This window comes from Hemitrygon akajei, unplaced genomic scaffold, assembly GCF_048418815.1.
Source record: "Hemitrygon akajei unplaced genomic scaffold, sHemAka1.3 Scf000075, whole genome shotgun sequence".
Lineage (NCBI taxonomy): Eukaryota > Metazoa > Chordata > Chondrichthyes > Myliobatiformes > Dasyatidae > Hemitrygon > Hemitrygon akajei.
This window is the reverse complement of record NW_027331961.1, coordinates 2,180,245-2,198,259: the sequence shown is the minus strand read 5'-3', so window position 1 is coordinate 2,198,259 and position 18,015 is coordinate 2,180,245. Positions and strand designations below refer to the sequence as shown.

The 18,015-nt window shown below is 51.0% G+C and overlaps 1 protein-coding gene and 2 long non-coding RNA genes across 3 annotated transcripts in view; all 3 read left to right on the top strand.

Moving 5' to 3' along the window:
- The window catches only part of LOC140722346 (NACHT, LRR and PYD domains-containing protein 12-like), a 38,256-nt gene extending 25,764 nt beyond the window's left edge, over positions 1-12,492 (top strand). Inside the window, exons 7-8 of the mRNA XM_073037111.1 lie at positions 9,679-9,765; positions 12,318-12,492. Coding sequence (XP_072893212.1) covers positions 9,679-9,765; positions 12,318-12,492 — 262 coding nt within the window. The remainder of the gene's footprint in view (positions 1-9,678; positions 9,766-12,317) is intronic.
- The window catches only part of LOC140722341 (uncharacterized), a 100,072-nt gene that overhangs the window by 44,649 nt on the left and 37,408 nt on the right, over positions 1-18,015 (top strand). The window lies entirely within an intron of this gene.
- Positions 12,650-14,051, top strand: LOC140722331 (uncharacterized). The gene is made up of 3 exons (XR_012097583.1): positions 12,650-12,814; positions 12,970-13,137; positions 13,302-14,051. It is a non-coding gene; the product is annotated as an uncharacterized lncRNA (long non-coding RNA).

Below are 18,015 nucleotides of genomic sequence, written 5' to 3'. Positions count from 1 at the left end.
TGTCATCTGCAAACTTGCCAACCCACCCTTCTACCCCCACATCCAGGTCGTTAATTAAAATCACAAAAAGTAGAGGTCCCAGAACAGATCCTTGAGGGACACCACTAGTCACAACCCTCCAATCTGAATGTTCTACCTCCGCCATGACCATCTGCCTTCTGCAGGCAAGCCAATTCTTAATCCACCTTTCCAAACTTCCCTGGATCCAATGCCTTCTGAGTTTTTAAATAAGCCTACTGTGTGGAACCTTGTCAAATGCGTTACTAAAATCCTTGTAGATCACATCCACTGCACTACCCTCATCTATATGCTTGGTCACCTCCACAAAGAACTCTATCAGGCTTGTTTGGCACGATCTACCCTTCACAAAGCCATGCTGACTGTCCCTGATCAGACCATGATACTCTAAATGCCCATAGATCTTATCTCTAAGAATCTTTTCCAGCAGCTTTCCCACCACAGATGTAAGGCTCACTGATCTATAATTACCTGGACTATTCCAACTAACTTTTTTGAACAAGGTGACAGCATTCGCCTCCCTCCAATCATCCTGTACCATTCCCGTGGACAACGAGAACATAAAGATCCTAGCCAGAGGTTCAGCAGTCTCTTCCCTTGCCTCGTGGAGCAGCCTGGGGAATATTCCAGCAGGCCCCGGGGACTTACCCGTCATAACAACTCCAACATCTCCTCTCCCTTAATATCAACATGTTCCAGAACATCAACCACACTCATATTGTCCTCACCATCATCAAGTTCCCTCTCATTGGTGAATACCGAAGAGAAGTATTCACTGAGGACCTCGCTCACTTCCAGAGCCTCCAGGCACATCTTCCCGCTTTTATCTCTAATCGGTCCTACCATCATCCCTGTCATCCTATTGTTCCTCAAATAATTGAAGAATGCCTTGGGGTTTTCCTTTACCCTACTCGCCAAGGCCTTCTCATGGCCCCTTCTTGCTCTTCTCAGCCCCTTCTTAAGCATTTCTTGCTACCCTATATTCCTCAATAGACCCATCTGATCCTTGCTTCTTAAACCTCATATATGCTGCCTTCTTCCACCTGACTAGATTTTCCACTTCACTTGTCACCCATGGTTCCTTCATTCTACCATTCTTTATCTTCCTCACAGGGACAAATTTATCCCGAACATCCTGCAAGAGATCCTTAAACATCGACCACGTGTCCATAGTACATTTCCCTGCAAAAACATCATCCCAGTTCAAACCCGCAAGTTCTAGTCTTATAGCCTTATAATTTGCCCTTCTCCAAATAAAAAAAATCCTGTCCCGTTTGATTCTATCCTTTTCTATGATAATGCTAAAGATCAGGGAGCGGTGGTCACTATCCCCCAGATGCTCACCCACTGACAGATCTGTGACCTGACCCGGTTCGTTACCTAATACTAGATCTAGTATTGAATTTTTTGAAGTAGTTACGAGGAATGTTGACGAGGGTAAGGCAGTGGATGTAGTCTATATGGACTTCAGCAAGGCCTTTGACAAAGTTCCACATGGAAGGTTAGTTAAGAAGGTTCAGTCGTTAGGTATTAATGCTGGAGTAATAAAATAGATTCAACAGTGGCTAGATGGGAGATGCCAGAGAGTAGTGGTGGATAATTGTTTATCGGGATGGAGGCCGGTGACTAGCGGGGTGCCTCAGGGATCTGTTTTGGGTCCAATGTTGTTTGTAATATACATAAATGATCTGGATGATGGGGTGGTAAATTGGATTAGTAAGTATGCTGATGATACTAAGATAGGAGGTGTTGTGGATAATGAGGTGGGTTTTCAAAGCTTGCAGGGAGATTTATACCGGTTAGAAGAATGGGCTGAACGATGGCAGATGGAGTTTAATGCTGAGAAGTGTGAGGTTCTACATTTTGGCAGGAATAATCCAAATAGAACATACAGGGTAAATGGTAGGGCATTGAGGAATGCAGTGGAACAGAGAGATCTAGGAATAACAGTGCATAGTTCCCTGAAGTTGGAGTCTCATGTAGACAGGGTGGTGAAGAAGGCTTTTGGAACTCTGGCCTTTATAAATCAGAGCATTGAGTACAGAAGTTGGGATGTAATGTTAAAATTGTACAAGGCATTGGTAAGGCCAAATTTGGAATATTGTGTACAGTTCTGGTCACCGAATTATAGGAAAGATATCAATAAATTAGAGAGAGTGCAGAGACGATTTACTAGGATGTTACCTGGGTTTCAGCACTTAAGTTACAGAGAAAGGTTGAACAATTTAGGTCTCTATTCATTGGAGCGTAGAAGGTTGAGGAGGGATTTGATCGAGGTATTTAAAATGTTGAGAGGGATAGATAGAGTTGACGTGAATAGGCTGTTTCCATTGAGAGTAGGGGAGATTCAAACGAGAGGACATGATTTGAGAGTTAGGGGGCAAAAGTTTAAGGGAAACACGAGGGGGTATTTCTTTACTCAGAGAGTGATAGCTGTGTGGAATGAGCTTCCTGTAGAAGTAGTAGAGGCCAGTTCAGTTGTGTCATTTAAGGTAAAATTGGATAGGTATATGGACAGGAAAGGAGTGGAGGGTTATGGGCTGAGTGCGGGTAGGTGGGACGAGGTGAGATTAAGAGTTCGGCACGGACTAGGAGGGCCGGAATGGCCTGTTTCCGTGCTGTGATTGTTATATGGTTATATAGTATACATTCCCCCTCGTCGGCCTGTCAACATACTGTGACAGGAATCCATCCAGGACACACTTAGCAAATTCTGCCCCATCTAAACCCTTGGAACTAATCAAGTGCCAATCAATATTAGGGAAGTTAAAGTCACCCATGATAACAACCCTGTTATTTTTGCACCTTTCCAAAATCTACCTCCCAGTCTGCTCCTCGGTATCTGTGCTGCAACCAGGGGGCATATAGAATACCCCCGGTAGAGTAGTTGCTCCCTTCCTGTACCTGACTTCCACCCATACTGACTCAGAAGAGGATCCTGCTACATTACCCACTCTTTCTGTAGCTGTAATAGTATCCCTGACCAGTAATGCCACCCCTCCTCAACTTTTCCCCCCTCCCTATCCCTTTTAAAGCACTGAAATCCAGGAATATTGAGAATCCATTCCTGCCCTGGTGCCAGCCAAGTCTCCGTATTGGCCACTACATCATAATTCCATGTATGTATCCAAGCTCTCAGTTCATCACCTTTGTTCCTGATGCTTCTTTTATTGAAGTACACGCACTTTAGCCCTTCTACCTTCCTGCCTTTATATCCTTTATTCTGCTTCTCTTTCCTCAAAGCCTCTCTATATGTTAGATCTGGCTTTACCCCATACACTTCTTTCACTGCTCTATCGCTCCGGGTCCCATTCCCCTTGCAAATTAGTTTAAACCCTCCCGAACCATGCTAGCAAATCTACCAGCAAGGATATTGCTCCTCTTCGAGTTCAGGTGCAACCCATCCAATCTGCACAGGTTCCACCTTCCCCAGAAGAGATCCCAATGATCCAAAAGTCTTAAACCCTGCCCCCTGCACCAACTCCTCAGCCACGCATTCAACTGCCATCTCCTCCAATTCTTACCATCACTATCACGTCGTACTGGCAGCAATCCTGAGAACGCCACCCTTGAGGTCCTGCTCTTCAGCCTTCTGCCTAGTTCCCGAAACTCACACCAGGACCTCATCCCTCTTTCTGCCTATGTCATTGGTACCAATATGTATCAGGACTTCTGGTTGCTTTCCCTCTCGTACCAGGATGTCATGTACCAGGTCAGACACATCCCGGATCCTGGCACCCGGGAGGCAACAAACCATGCGGGTTTCCTTCTCACGTCCACAAAATCTCCTGTCTGCTCCCCTGACTATAGAGTCTCCAATGACGACAGCTCTCCTCCTCTCCGTCCCATCCTTCTGCACCACAGGGTCAGACTCAGTGCCAGAGGCCCTGACACCGTGGCTCACACCTGTTCAGTCGTCCTCACCAACAGCATCCAGGACGGTAAACTTATTATTCAGGGGAATGGCTACAGGGGTGCTCTGCACTACCTGTCTACTCTCCTTCGCTTTCCCCCCTCTGACTGTCTCCCAACGACCTGTTTCCGGCAGCCTAGGTGTGACTACCTCCCTGTAGCTCTCACCTACGTCTGCCTCATTCTCCCTTATGAGTCGAAGGTCATCCAGCTGCTGCTCCAGATTCCTCACACGGTCTTCCAGATCGCCCAGCCGCAAGCACTTCTGGCAGATGTGACTCTGCGGGAGAGGGGAATTCCCCCAAGACTGCCACATCTCACAGGAAAGGCACATCACCGTCTCAGGAGGCATTGTAAAGACCTGTCAAAGCCTCAAATCTCCACTCACTCACTGGCCGCTCAGCTTGAGCTACCCCTCTATTTATTTGTTTGAGCTTTTCAAACTGCTTGGTCAATCAGCTGCTTTCTGCTGAGTCTGAGCTATTCAAATTTTGGTTGTCTTGATTTGCACAGTCCAATTGCCAAAACTGCCAGAATCTCTCGAGTCAAAGCATCAAATTTCCACTCCTTCACTGGCCCACTCACTCACTGGCCGCGTTCCATGACACTACTGCTTGTTTCCTTTAATTCCATATCCGCTATGCCAGTTTCCTGAGTAGACACTGAAGCAAAAAACCGTTTAAAATCTTCCCCATCTCATGATGCTCCACACATAGACCACATAGACAACCACTCTGATCTTCTAGGGAACCAATCTTGTCCTTTACTATCCTTTTACTCTTAATATACTTGTAGAAACCCTTCGGGATTACCTTCACATTATCTGCCAACACAACCTCATGTCTTCTTTTTGCCTTCCTGATTTCCTTCTTTAGTTTTCCCTTACATTCTCTATACTCTTCAAGTATCTCATTTGTTCCTTGTTGCCTGTACCTGCTAAACACCTACTTAACCAGATCGCCAACATCCCTTGAAAAACAAGGTTCCCTATCCCTGTTAACTTTGCCTTTAATCCTGGCAGGAACATGCAAACTCCGGATGTAAGCACAGTTCAGAAACTCCACTTACTGAATACATCATTGCCAGAAAACAACTTATCCCAATCCACTCTTCCCAGATCCTCTCTTATTTCCACAAAATTGGCCCTTCTCCAATTCAGAACCTTAACTGGTGGACCAGTCCAATCCTTATCCATAATTATCTTGAAACTAATGACATTATGGTCACTGGACCCAAAATGTTCGCTTACACATACTTCTGTCACCTGACCTGTCTGATTCCCTAATAGGAGATCAGGTACTGCACTCTCTCTCGTTGGTACCTCAATATATTGATTAAGAAAACTTTCCTGAATACATTTGACAAACTCCACGCCATCTAACCCTTTCACAGAGAGGGAGTCCAGGTCAATATGTGGGAAGTTAAAATCCCCTATGATTACAACTTTCTGTTTCTTACATTGGTGTGCTAATTCTCTACAGATTTGCTCCTCCGATTCTCTCTGACTCTTGGGCCGTATATAATAATACCCTATTTGTGTGGTCACTCCTTTCCCGTTCCTCAGCTCCACCCATACGGCCTCTGTAGATGAGACCTCCGGGCTGTCCCGTCTCCGCACAGCTGTGAGATTCCCCTGACTAGTAACGCCACTCCTCCCCCTTTCATCCCTCCCCCTCTATCACGTCTGAAACAACGTAACCTCGGAACATGAAGCTGCCAGTCCTGCCCCTCCTGCAAACCAAGTCTTACTAATAGCAATAATGTTGAAATCATCATGTGCCAATCCACACCCTAAACTCATCTGCCTTACATACAATACTCCTTGCATTGAAATAGATGCACCTGAGAACATTTCTATCACGGACAAACCATTGATATCTGTCTATACAGGCAGTCGTCGCATGACCATTATCCTCCTCCACATCACTATCTGCTCTAACGCTCTGCCCCCTCCCCCTGCAACCTTGTTTAAAACCCCCGGAGCAGAACTTGCTAACCTACCGGCAAGGATGTTAGTCTCCCTCCAGTTCAGGTGCAAACTGCCCAATTCGAACTGGTCCCACCTCCCCTGGAAGAAAGCCCAATTGTCCAGAAACATGAACCCCTCCCTCATGCACCATCCCCTCAGCCACGTATTTAGCTGCATTATTTCTAGACTCACTAGCACGTGGTACGGGTAGCAATCCACCTGTGGGATCTCACTTTCCCATCCCAAATTCATCCTCTGGGCTCTCTGTTCCCACTCCAACTTCCTGTTGTTGGATCTCTTCTCAGCACCCCCCTTCCTGCTGTTGGATCTCTTCTCAGCATCCCCCTTCCTGCTGTTGGATCTCTCCTTCCATCCCTCTTCCTCCTGTTGGATCTCTCATCCCCATCCTCCTTCGATCTAACTTCCCGATCCACATTCCTCCTGTGGAATCTCAACTCCTCATCAAATTCCTCCTGTGAGATATCTTTTCCCCATCCCCCTTCCTCCTGTGCGATCTCTCTTCCTCATCCCCCTTCCTCCCATGGGATCTCTCTAACCATCCACCCTGTAGAGCCTCTATCCCCATCCCCCCCACTTCCTGGGGGGTTTCTCTCCACCATCCCCTTACCTTCTGTGGAATCCATTTTCCCCATCCCAAATCCTCCTGCAGGATCTCTGTTCCCCTTCCTGCTTCCAGCTGTGGGATCTCTCTCCCCCATCCTCCTTCCTACTTCGGGATCGCTCGTCCATCCGATTCCCTCCTGTGGGCTCTCACATCCCCACCCCCATTCCACCTGTGAGATCCCCCTTTCCCACCCCCATTCCACCTGTGGGATCCCCCTTCCCCATCCCCCTTCCTCCTGTGAGGCCTCTGCTCCCATCACATCATTTCCTGTGGGATCTCACATCCCCATCCCCATTCCACCTGTGAGATCCCCCTTCCTCCTGTGGGGACTCTGTTCCCATCACACCATTTCCTGTGGGATCTGTCTTTTCCATACACATTCATCCTGAGGTATCTCTCTTCCGCATCCCGATTCCTGCTGTTGGGCCTCTGTTCCCAATCCCCCTTCCTCTAGTCTGAGCTCTCTGCCCGATCCCCTTTCCTTCCGAGGGAACTCTCTTCCCTAACCCCTTCCTCCTGTGAGTCCTCAGCTCCTTCGCACCCTCTTCCAGTCGGATCTCACTTCCCCATGCTCCTTCCTCCAGTGGGATCTCTCTTCCCCATTCCCCTTCCTCCTGTGGGATCTCTCTTCTACATCCCCTTCCTCCTGTGGGATCTCTCTTCCCCATCCCTTCCTCTTGTGGGATCTCTCCCCCCATCCCCCTTCCTTATGTGGGATAACACTTCTCCATTCCTTTCCTCCTGTGGGCTCTCACATGCCCACCCCCATTCCACCTGTGGGATCCCCCTTCCTCCGGTGGGGACTCTGTTCCCATCACACAATTTCCTGTGGGATCTGTCTTTTCCATACACATTCATCCGGAGGTATCTCTCTTCCGCATCCCGCTTCCTGCTGTTGGGCCTCTGTTCCCAATCCCCCTTCCTCTAGTGCGATCTCTCTTCCCGATCCCCCTTCCTTCCGAGGGATCTCTCTTCCCTTAACCCTTCCTCCTGTGAGTCCTCAGCTCCTTTGCCCCCTCTTCCTGTTGGATCTCACTTCCCCATACACCATCCTCCAGTCGGATCTCACTTCCCCATTCCCCTTCCTCCTGTGGGAACTCTCTTCTACATCCCCTTCCTCCTGTGGGATCTCTCTTCTACATCCCCTTCCTCCTGTGGGACCTCAATTCCCCATCCCCCTTCCTCCTGTGGGATCTCTCTCCCCCATCCCCCTTCCTCCTGTGGGATTTCTCTTCCCATTCCCCCACCCTCCTATGGGATCTAACTTCCCGATCCACATTCCTCCTGTGGCATCTCACTTCCTCATCAAATTCCTACTGTGAGATATTTCTTCCCCATCCACCTTCCTCCATTGGGATCACTTGACAATCCAACTTCCTCCTGTGGGATAGCTCTACCCCATCCCATTTCCTCCTCTGGGATCTCTCTTACCCATCCCCCCTCCTCCTGTGGGTCTTCTTTTCTCAACCCCCTCTTCCCGTGGAATCTCTCTTTCCCGTCCCCCAATACTTATGAGGTATCTCCCCTAGTCATCCCCATTTCTCCTGCACGATCTCTCTTCCCCATCCCACATCCTCCTGTGTGATCTCTTCCTTATGCCCCATTCATCCTGTGCCATCTCTCTTCATCCACATTCCTCCGGTTGGGCCTCTGTTCCCATCACCACACTTCCTGTGGGATCTGTCTTTTCCATCCACATTAATTCTGAGGTATCTTTCTTCCCTATCCCCCTTCCTCCTGTGGGATCTCTCTTCCCCATCCCCCTTCCTCCTGTGGGATCTCTCTTCCACATCCCCCTTCCTCCTGTGGGATCCCTCTTCCACATCCCCCTTCCTCCTGTGGGATACTCTCCCCGATCCCCCTTCCTCTTGTGGGATCTCTCTTCCACTTCCCCCTTCCTCCTGTGGGATCTCTCTCCCCGTCCCCCTTCCTCCTGTGGGATCTCTCTTAGCCATTCCCCCTTCCCCCTGAGGGATATCTCTTCCCCATCCCTAACTCTTGTGGGATCTCTCCCCCCATCTCCCTTCCTCATGTGGGATCTCTCTTCTCCATCCCTTTCCTCCTGTGGGCTCTCATATCCACACCCCCATTCCACCTGAGGGGACTCTGTTCCTATCACACCATTTCCTGTGGGATCTGTCTTTTCCATACACATTCATCCTGAGGTATCTCTCCTCCGCATCCCGCTTCCTGCTGTTGGGCCTCTGTTCCCAATCCCCCTTCCTCTAGTGGGATCTCTCCTTCCTTCCGAGGGATCTCTCTTCCCTAACCCCTTCATCCTCTGAGACCTCAGCTCCTTTGCCCCCTCTTCCTGTCGGATCTCACTTCCCCATGCTGTTTCCTCCAGTGGGATCTCTCTTCCCCATTCCCCTTCCTCCTGTGGGATCTCTCTTCCCCATCCCCCTTCTCCTGTGGGATCTCTCTTCCACATCCCCCTTCCTCCTGTGGGATCCCTCTTCCACATCCCACTTCCTCCTGTGGGATCTCTCTCCCCCATCCCCCTTCCTCCTGTGGGATCTCTCTGCAACATCCCCCTTCCTCTTGTGGGATCCCTCTCACCCATCTCCCTTCCTCCTGTGGGATCTCTCTCCCCCATCCCCCTTCCTCCTGTGGGTTCCCTCTTCCCCATCCCGCTTCCTCCTGTGGGATCTCTCTGCAACATCCCCCTTCCTCTTGTGGGATCCCTCTCCCCCATCTCCCTTCCTCCTGTGGGATCTCTCTGCCCCATCCCCCTTCCTCTTGTGGGATCTCTCCTCCACATCCGCTTCCTTCTGTGTCTTTCCATCCTTTACCTTAGGTGATGTCTCTGCCTCCATCTCCCATCGACATTTCCCGATTCTCAAATCTTCCTCACTGTTTGACTTTCTCCCCTTCACCCCTGCCCTTTCCGACTGTCTTACGTCAGGAACACTTTTCTAACCATCAGGGAATGAGAGAGAATATGTGGAGTTTACAGGGTCACACCGACAGACGAAATTACTGACATTCGGTGAATTCATTGGAGCTGGGCAGTGAGGGACATTGACAGTGATGGGAACTATGATCAGTGAATTAATAAAGGGTTTAATGTTCCCTGAAATATTCGAGTGAGAGAAATGCCCTCAGACCCACGGTTTTAATCACTATGTTCATCAATTTGTCTGATTGTGTTTAGAGTGAACAATAATAACCTGGGAGATTCAGGAGTGAAACTGGTGTCTGCGGCTCTGAGGAACCCGGAGAGTAAAATACAGAAACTGCGGTAAGTACCAGACTGTGGGAGATTGTGTTTACAGTCACTGGGTGTCTGACACTGAACATTAATGTGATCAGTAATTGTGTTACTGATAAACACTGGGGATTTGTACCGTCTCCTGTCTCTCTGTCTCCTTCACTCTCACTCTCTCTCATCTCCAGGCTGTTCAATGTCGGTCTCACAGATTCTGGTGCCGAGGATCTCGTCTCCGCTCTCAGTACAAACCCATCACTGACGGGGCTGAACCTGATATCAAACTCGCTGACAGACTAGCCTTATAATCTTCCAGATTCATATCATTGCCTAGTTTTTGAACCTTTTGGAAGCTCTTCTTTTCTTCTTCACTAGATTTACAACGGCCTTTGTGCACCACGGATCTTGTACCCTCCCATCCTTTCCATGTCTCATTGGACGTATCTACTCAGAACCCCACACAAATATCCCTTGAACATTTTCTACATTTCTTTGGTCCGTTTCCCTGAGGGCATCAATTTCCAATTTATGCTTACAAGTTCCAGCCTGACTGATAGGCTCATAGCTCCCCTTACTCCAATTAGAGGTTTCCCTAACTTCCCTGTTCCTATCCCTCTCTAATGCTATGGTAAAAGAGATAGAATTGTGATCACTGTCTCTAAAATGCTCTCCCACTGAGAGACCTGACACCTGGCCAGGTTCATTTCCCAACACCAGATCAAGTACAGCCTCTCCTCTTGTAGGCTTATATACATATTGTGTCAGGAAACCTTCCTGAACACACCTAACAAACTCCACCCCGTCAAAACCCCTCACTCTGGATATGCCAATCAATATTTGGCAAATTAAAATCTCCCACTTCAACAACTCTGTTATTGGTACTCCTTTCCAGAATCTGTCTCCCTATCTGCTCCTCGATGTCCCTGTTCCTGTTGGGAGGTCTATACAAAACACCCAGTCGAGTTATTGACCCCTTCCTGTTCCTCACCTCCACCCACAGAGACTCCGTAGACAATCCCTCCACGATGTCCTCCTTTTCTGCAGCCGTGACACTATCTCTGATCAACAGTGCCACGCCCCCACCTCTGTGGCCTCCCTCCCTGTCCTTTCTGAAACATCTAAAGCCGGGCACTCGAAATAAACATTCCTGTCCCTGCACCATCCGAGTCTCTGTAATGGCCACCACATCATATCTCCAAGTACTGATCCACGCTCTAAGCTCATCTGCTTTGTTCACAACACTCCTTGCATTAAAATAGACACACCTCAAACCATCGGTCTGAGAGCGTCCCTTCTCTATCACCTGCCTATGCTCCCTCTCGCACTGTCTCCAAATTTTCTCTATTTGTGAGCCAACCTCCCTTTCCGCCATCAATTCATTTCAGTTCCTACCCCCTCCCAGCAATTCGAGTTTAAATTCTCCCCAATAGCCTTAGCAAACCAGGATATCGGTTTCCCTGGCGTTCAAGTGCAACCCGTCCTTTTTGTGCAGGTCACAGCTGCTCCAAAGGAGGTCCCAGTGATCCAGAAATCTGAATCCCTGCCTCCTGCTCCAATCCCTCAGCCACGCATTCATCCTCCACCTCATTCTATTCCTGCACTCACTGTCGCGTGGCACAGGCAGTAATCCCGAGATTACTACCTTTGCCGGTTCTGCTTCTCAACTTCCTTCCTAACTCCCTGTACTCTGTTTTCAGGACCTCTTCCCTTTTCCTACCTATGTCACTGGTACCAATATGTACCACGACCTCTGGCTGTTCTCCCTCCCACTGCAGGATATCTTGGACGTGTTCTGAAACATCCCGGACCCTAGCACCTGGGAGGCAAACGACCATCCGCGTTTCTTTCCTGCGTCCACAGAATCGTCTGTCTGGTCCTCAAACGACAGACTCACCTGTCACTACTGCCTTCCTCTTCCTTTCCCTGTCCTTCTGAGCCACAGGGCCACTGTTGCCTCCACCAGGTAGGCTGTCCCCACCCCTCTCCAGCAGTACTTGTACAGGGGTACTTATCGTCAAGGGGAATAGCCACAGGGGTACTCTCTAGTACCTGCTTCTTGCCCTTCCCTCTCCTGACTGTGACCCACTTCTTCAGTCTCCCGTGACCCCGGTGTGGCCACCTGCCTGTAACTCCTCTCTATCACCTCCTCGCTCTCCCTGACCAGACGAAGGTCATCGAGCTGCATCTCCAGTTCCCTAACTCGGTCCCTAAGGAGCTGCAGCTCGACACACCGGGTGCAGATGTTGCCGTCCGGGACGCTGGGAGTCTCCAGGATCTCCCACATCTGACACCGAGCACAGAAAACCAGCCTCACACACATACTCTCTGTCTGTATTGTAAACAGATAACCTACCTCGCCTCGACCCTTTATCGCCGAAGCCCCGTTGATCCAAAGCCTTCCTACTCTGTCTCCCGTTCCTCTGTAAATCTGTCTTCCTTTTAAACTCTTCTCGCTGTTCTCACTGGCCGACTTGCGCAGTCGTACTGAAGAAAAAAATCAGTAATTGTGTTACTGATAAACACTGGGGATTTGTACCGTCTCCTGTCTCTCTGTGTCCTTCACTCTCACTCTCTCTCATCTCCAGGCTGTTCAATGTCGGTCTCACAGATTCTGGTGCCGAGGATCTCGCCTCCGCTCTCAGTACAAACCCATCACTGACGGAGCTGGACCTGAGTGATAATAAACTGGGGGATTCAGGAGTGAAACTGGTGTCTGCAGCTCTGAGGAACCCGGAGTGTAAAATACAGAAATTGGGGTAAGTACCAGACTGTGGGAGATTGTGTTTACAGTCACTGGGTGTCTGACACTGAACATTAATGTGATCAGTAATTGTGTTACTGATAAACACTGGGGATTTGCACCGTCTCCTGTCTCTCTGTGTCCTTCACCCTCACTCTCTCTCATCTCCAGGCTGAGGGGTGTCGGTCTCACAGATTCTGGTGCCGAGGATCTCGTCTCCGCTCTCAGTACAAACCCATCACTGACGGAGCTGGACCTGAGTCGTAATAAACTGGGAGATTCAGGAGTGAAACTGGTGTCTGCGGCTCTGAGGAACCCGGAGTGTAAAATACAGAAACTTGAGTAAGTACCAGACTGTGGGAGATTGTGTTTACAGTCACTGGGTGTCTGACACTGAACATTAATGTGATCAGTAATGGTGTTACTGATAAACACTGGGGATTTGTACCGTCTCCTGTCTCTCTGTGTCCTTCACCCTCACTCTCTCTCATCTCCAGGTTGAGGAATGTCGGTCTCACAGATTCTGGTGCCGAGGATCTCGTCTCCGCTCTCAGTACAAACCCATCACTAACGGAGCTGAACCTAGGATTAAACTCTCTGACAGACCGATCTGTCCCCGCTCTCCGCCGCCTGATACTGAAACTCCCGAGTCTGAAGTGGATCCAGTGAGTGTTTGTGTTAATGTTCAATGTGATAAAATATCAGTGGATCCGCGGGTTTTCTGGTGATATTTGTCCATGAGTGTTGTTGAAACATTAACCCCAGTCCCCTGTTACTGACACTGTTGTGTAATCTGTTTATTTCATCTTTATTCTCCCATCTGTTTCAGGTTGAAGGGGAATCAGTTCAGTCGGACCGGCAACAAGGAACTGGAGCCTCTGGAGGGAGTCAGATCCGGACTGACAGTGTGGATCTGAACATCTGAATGTGTGAACATCCCCGCCCGCGGGATGGCGACATTTGGCCGATTCCCCGCCCTCCCCTTTAACTCCCGCCCTTACCTTTAACGGCCGCGCGCCGGGGCTGATTCCCAACGGTTTTAAAGGAACCAGCTCGGGACTCGCGCTGTGTGCGTCGCTCGCAGCGATCCCTCAGTGACGTGTTTCCGCCTGCCGTCCGGCGGGGCAGCTTCCGCCGGATGTGCGTGTGCGAGACTCTTCACGTGACGCCCCGCAGAATTACCCAGACAGGAAGAGCCCGGGGGTCCGGGGCTCAGTCTGGGACACCGGTGTCCCGGGGTGGGATTATCCCGGGAGAGAATCCTTTTGCTCCCTTTGCTGAGGACGGTGCATTCGGCAGCCTGGCCGATATAATGATGTTAAATGGACAAATCCCTCGGCAGTGACCCTGGATCTGCAGCGATCCCGGACACGGCCCTGAAGTGTGATTTTATAATCATCGGTTCCCCGATGCAGAGTGACGGTGAGAAACGGGACTGATTATTCAACCGGTCACTCCTTGTCGCCGGTCAGTTAATTGTGTGTGACTGTGAGCAGATTATTTATTCCCGCACGTTAGCAGCTCACACATTGTTTCATTTATATTTCTCATAAAAAATCAATAAACCACTGTATCTTCCTGTCTTGTGTCGGACTCGAGATTTATTTGAGGTTTCTGTTGCCCTCCACACCCTGTGCACTGCAACAGTGGGTCGGAGCTCCTCACACTGACACAGTAGCGTCTCAGCTCCAGGCTGAGGGAGGTCGGACAAGCAGAGACTAGGAGCCCAGCTTCTCATCTCCACCAAAGCCCATTCCAGGCTAATTGACCCCCGCCTGTCCCCCGCAGTTAAAATCGACGTGAATCCACTGAGGTCCGGGGTCAGACACAAAATGATTCTCCCTCCACACCGTCCCATCACACACTCCCCGGGTCAGACACAGAGTGAATCTCCCTCCACACCGTCCCATCACACACTCCCGGGGTCAGACACAGAGTGAATCTCCCTCCACACCGTCCCTTCACACACTCCTGGGGTAAGACACAAAGTTAATCTCCCTCCGCAACGTCCAATCACACAATCCCGGGGTCAGACACAGAGTGAATCTCCCTCCGCAACGTCCAATCACACACTCTCGGGTTCAGACACAGAGTGAATCTCCCTCCACACCGTCCCATCACAGACTCCCGGGGTCGGACACAGAGTGAATCTCCCTCCACACAGTCCCATCACACACTCCCGGGGTCAGACACAGAGTGAATCTCCCTCCACACCGTCCCATCACACACTCCCGGGGTCAGACACAGAGTGAATCTCCCTCCACACCGTCCCATCACACACTCCCGGGGTCAGACACAGAGTGAATCTCCCTCCACACAGTCCCATCACACACTCCCGGGGTCAGACACAGAGTGAATCTCCCTCCACACAGTCCCATCACACAATCCCGTGGTCAGACACAGAGTGAATCTCCCTCCACACCGTCACATCACACACTCCCGGGGTCAGACACAGAGTGAATCTCCCTCCACACTGTCCTATCACACGCTCCCGGGGTCAGACACAGAGTGAATCTCCCTCCACACAGTCCCATCACACACTCCCGGGGTCAGACACAGAGTGAATCTCCCTCCACTCCGTCCCATCACACACTCCCGGGGTCAGACACAGAGTGAATCTCCCTCCACACCGTCCCGACACACACTCCCGGTGTCAGACACAGAGTGAATCTCCCTCCACACCGTCCCGTCACACACTCCCGGGGTCAGACACAGAGTGAATCTCCCTCCACACCGTCCCGTCACACACTCCCGGGGTCAGACACAGAGTGAAACTCCCTCCACACCGTCCCATCACACACTCCCGGGGTCAGACACAGAGTGAATCTCCCTCCGCACCGTCCCAACACACACTCCCGGGGTCAGACACAGAGTGAATCTCCCTCCACACCGTCCCATCACACATTCCCGGGGTCAGATACAGAGAGGAGCTGTTCTGATTGCGCTGGGAGAAATCGGGGAAAAACTGCTTTATGAAGGTCGTGGGTTACTTGGAAATTGCTTTGAAACGTCTCTTGAACATCTAAGTGAGCAGCCGGTTTAGAGTGGAAGCTTCGTTTGGAGTTTTTCTGCCAGTTTGGACGGGGTTCGTTGACGGCTGCGAACTGCGTAGCTCCCTGCTGTGGCCGCCGGCAACTCGCCGGGAAGCCGGGTCGCTCTAAAAACCGGAGACAAACGACGTTGCTTGTCCCCACTGACATCGGGACAACATCCTTCCATCTCTATCGTCGGGATTCTCGTTCGGTGTAGGAGCCGAAACATCGTTTGAGACGTCTCGACCTCTCATGGCCTGGAAGTTCTGCAGGAATAACGGAGCCTTTCCTGGCGTTGGAATTTCTGGCACTGAGCCAGCAAGGTACTGTCGGGTACAAACTTTTCCAGCCAGTTACTCCACTCGCTCCAGGACTTTATAAGCAACACCACCACCGTATCATTCTCGATTGGGACACAGAAGCAACATGCCGGACTAGTCTACAGGGAGTCGCAGGCCTTCGGGGAGTTATGCAAAGGCGGCTGCTTCTCCAGCCTCGGACAACGCCCTGTTTCGGTCGGTGAAAGTTGAACGCGGGGTGCAATGTATTTTGCGAACTGGAACTACCCTGGAAAAGTGCGCGGAGGCTATGGAGGACTTGTTGGGGAGAGATGGTGTTTTGGCCATCGAGAAAGCGGTCGGGAAGGCAGTGTTTTACCTGAGGAATGAGTTGGTGCATCGGGCCCTCAGTACTAGGATCACGGTGGAGAACATATTGTTTACAGATGGAGCTAGTGACAGCTCCCACACAGCGCATCGTCCTCGGTCACGTAAAGCCTTTCATCCCCAACGAGGACCTGCTTCCCGCACTGGCCCGCTTGGGGCAAGTACGGTCAGAAATAACTACCATCAGGCACAAATTCAGGAGACGCACCCTCCGTACCGTAATCTCTTTCCGGAGACAGGTATTCATGCAGCTGGAAAAGGAGGACGAAGTTGAGGGCCGGTTTACTGTCCGGCACGAGGGGGTAGATTATCAGGTGTATTGGAACTCTGAGCGCCCACGGTGCCATGCGTGCGGGGAGGTGGGGGACTTTCGGAGGGATTGTCCGAACACCCGAAAACCCAGGGAGTCCACTTCGGGAACTAGTGCCCCAGCTACCTCTGCCCCTGATCTCATTCCTGCTCCTACACCTGTTCCGACCCCTGCTCCTGCCCCTGACCTTGTCTCTAACCCTGTCCCTGTTCCTACGTCTGTTCCAGTCTCTGCTCCTACCCCTGTGGTTCAGGCGGGTGATCCTGGGGCTACGTGCAGGGAGGTTCAGGCGAGGGACGGGGTGGAGCCTGTGCGGGGAAGGAAAGCGAGGAAGAAATCCAAACACATTAAGAAGTCGGCCCCCGAGACCGCAGAACTCACGCCCATTTGCCCTGAAGTAGAGCGGGAGGCTCGGGGAAGTGCACAGTCGGACGGGGTGATGGAGGCGGGGAGTAACGCTCCATCGGTGAATTCCGCACCTGTGTGCTCCTCCGGCTTGAAGAGGAGATGGGATTGTTCCCCCAAGAGGGCAGAGAATGTAGATGAGGGGGAGTCCCAGAAAGGGGTGGGCATCCGGGTGGCCGTTGTGTCTAACCCTGAATCCCCAGATGTAGCCACCAGTCCTGTGGTGGGTGGTGGGGTTGTGCAGGAAGCTAGTACTGGGCCTGTTTGCACAACTAAGACAGACCTGGAGCCCTCCACCCAGGACTTAGCAGTAAGCGCCTCCCTGGCGGCAACTGTATTAAATAGGACAAGCGGAGAGGAGACCAAGCTCTCTCACAGTCAGCATCAGGCAGCCGGTGAATCCATTGGACCAGAGCTGCTGTGGTCCCCTGGGCAGGGTGATATAACCTGCATGCCGACCCCATCAACTAATGGCCAGCAGGGAGTCCCTGGGGATTTTCCCTTATTCGTCGCTACTGTGGATAAGACTGATGCGACGGTGGAGCGGGAAGGTATGAGGGAGGTACCCGCTGTGCAGTGTGGGTTACAGGGGCAGCCACCTTATACAACTCATGAGGAGGAAGATGGGGAATCTGTCTGCAGTGAGGGGTTGGAGGGAGATTCTTTTGATAGCGAGACAATGGACATCCTCACCCCTCCTGAAAAGTCCCCATTGATACCTGTGGAGGAGATCAGAGAGTTCATTCACTCCGCTGTGGGTGCAAAGCATCGGCCTAAACTAGCCTCGCTTCGCTGGCCTAGCATGCCAAGGCTGGTGAAATCCCTGCGCGTCATCCTCAGACGGAAGGGGCAGGGGAAAGGGAAGGGCAGGAAGAATGCTGTGTCAGGGAATGACAGACGGCAGCTGAAATCCTTCCTGGATGGCCTGGTGAGGGACATCAGGGTGAAAAACAGCCTCGCTCCTTCGGGAGATGGTGGATCACAGGGTAGTGATGGTAGCAGTCGGGCCCGGAAGGCAAAGAATATTCTTGGTTTTCTTCGGGGTTGTGCGGCTGAGGGCGCCACCGCTCTCAGCGGGAAGGGTACCGGTGCTGAGGCCCAGTGTGCTCCCGATATGAAACTTACCATAGC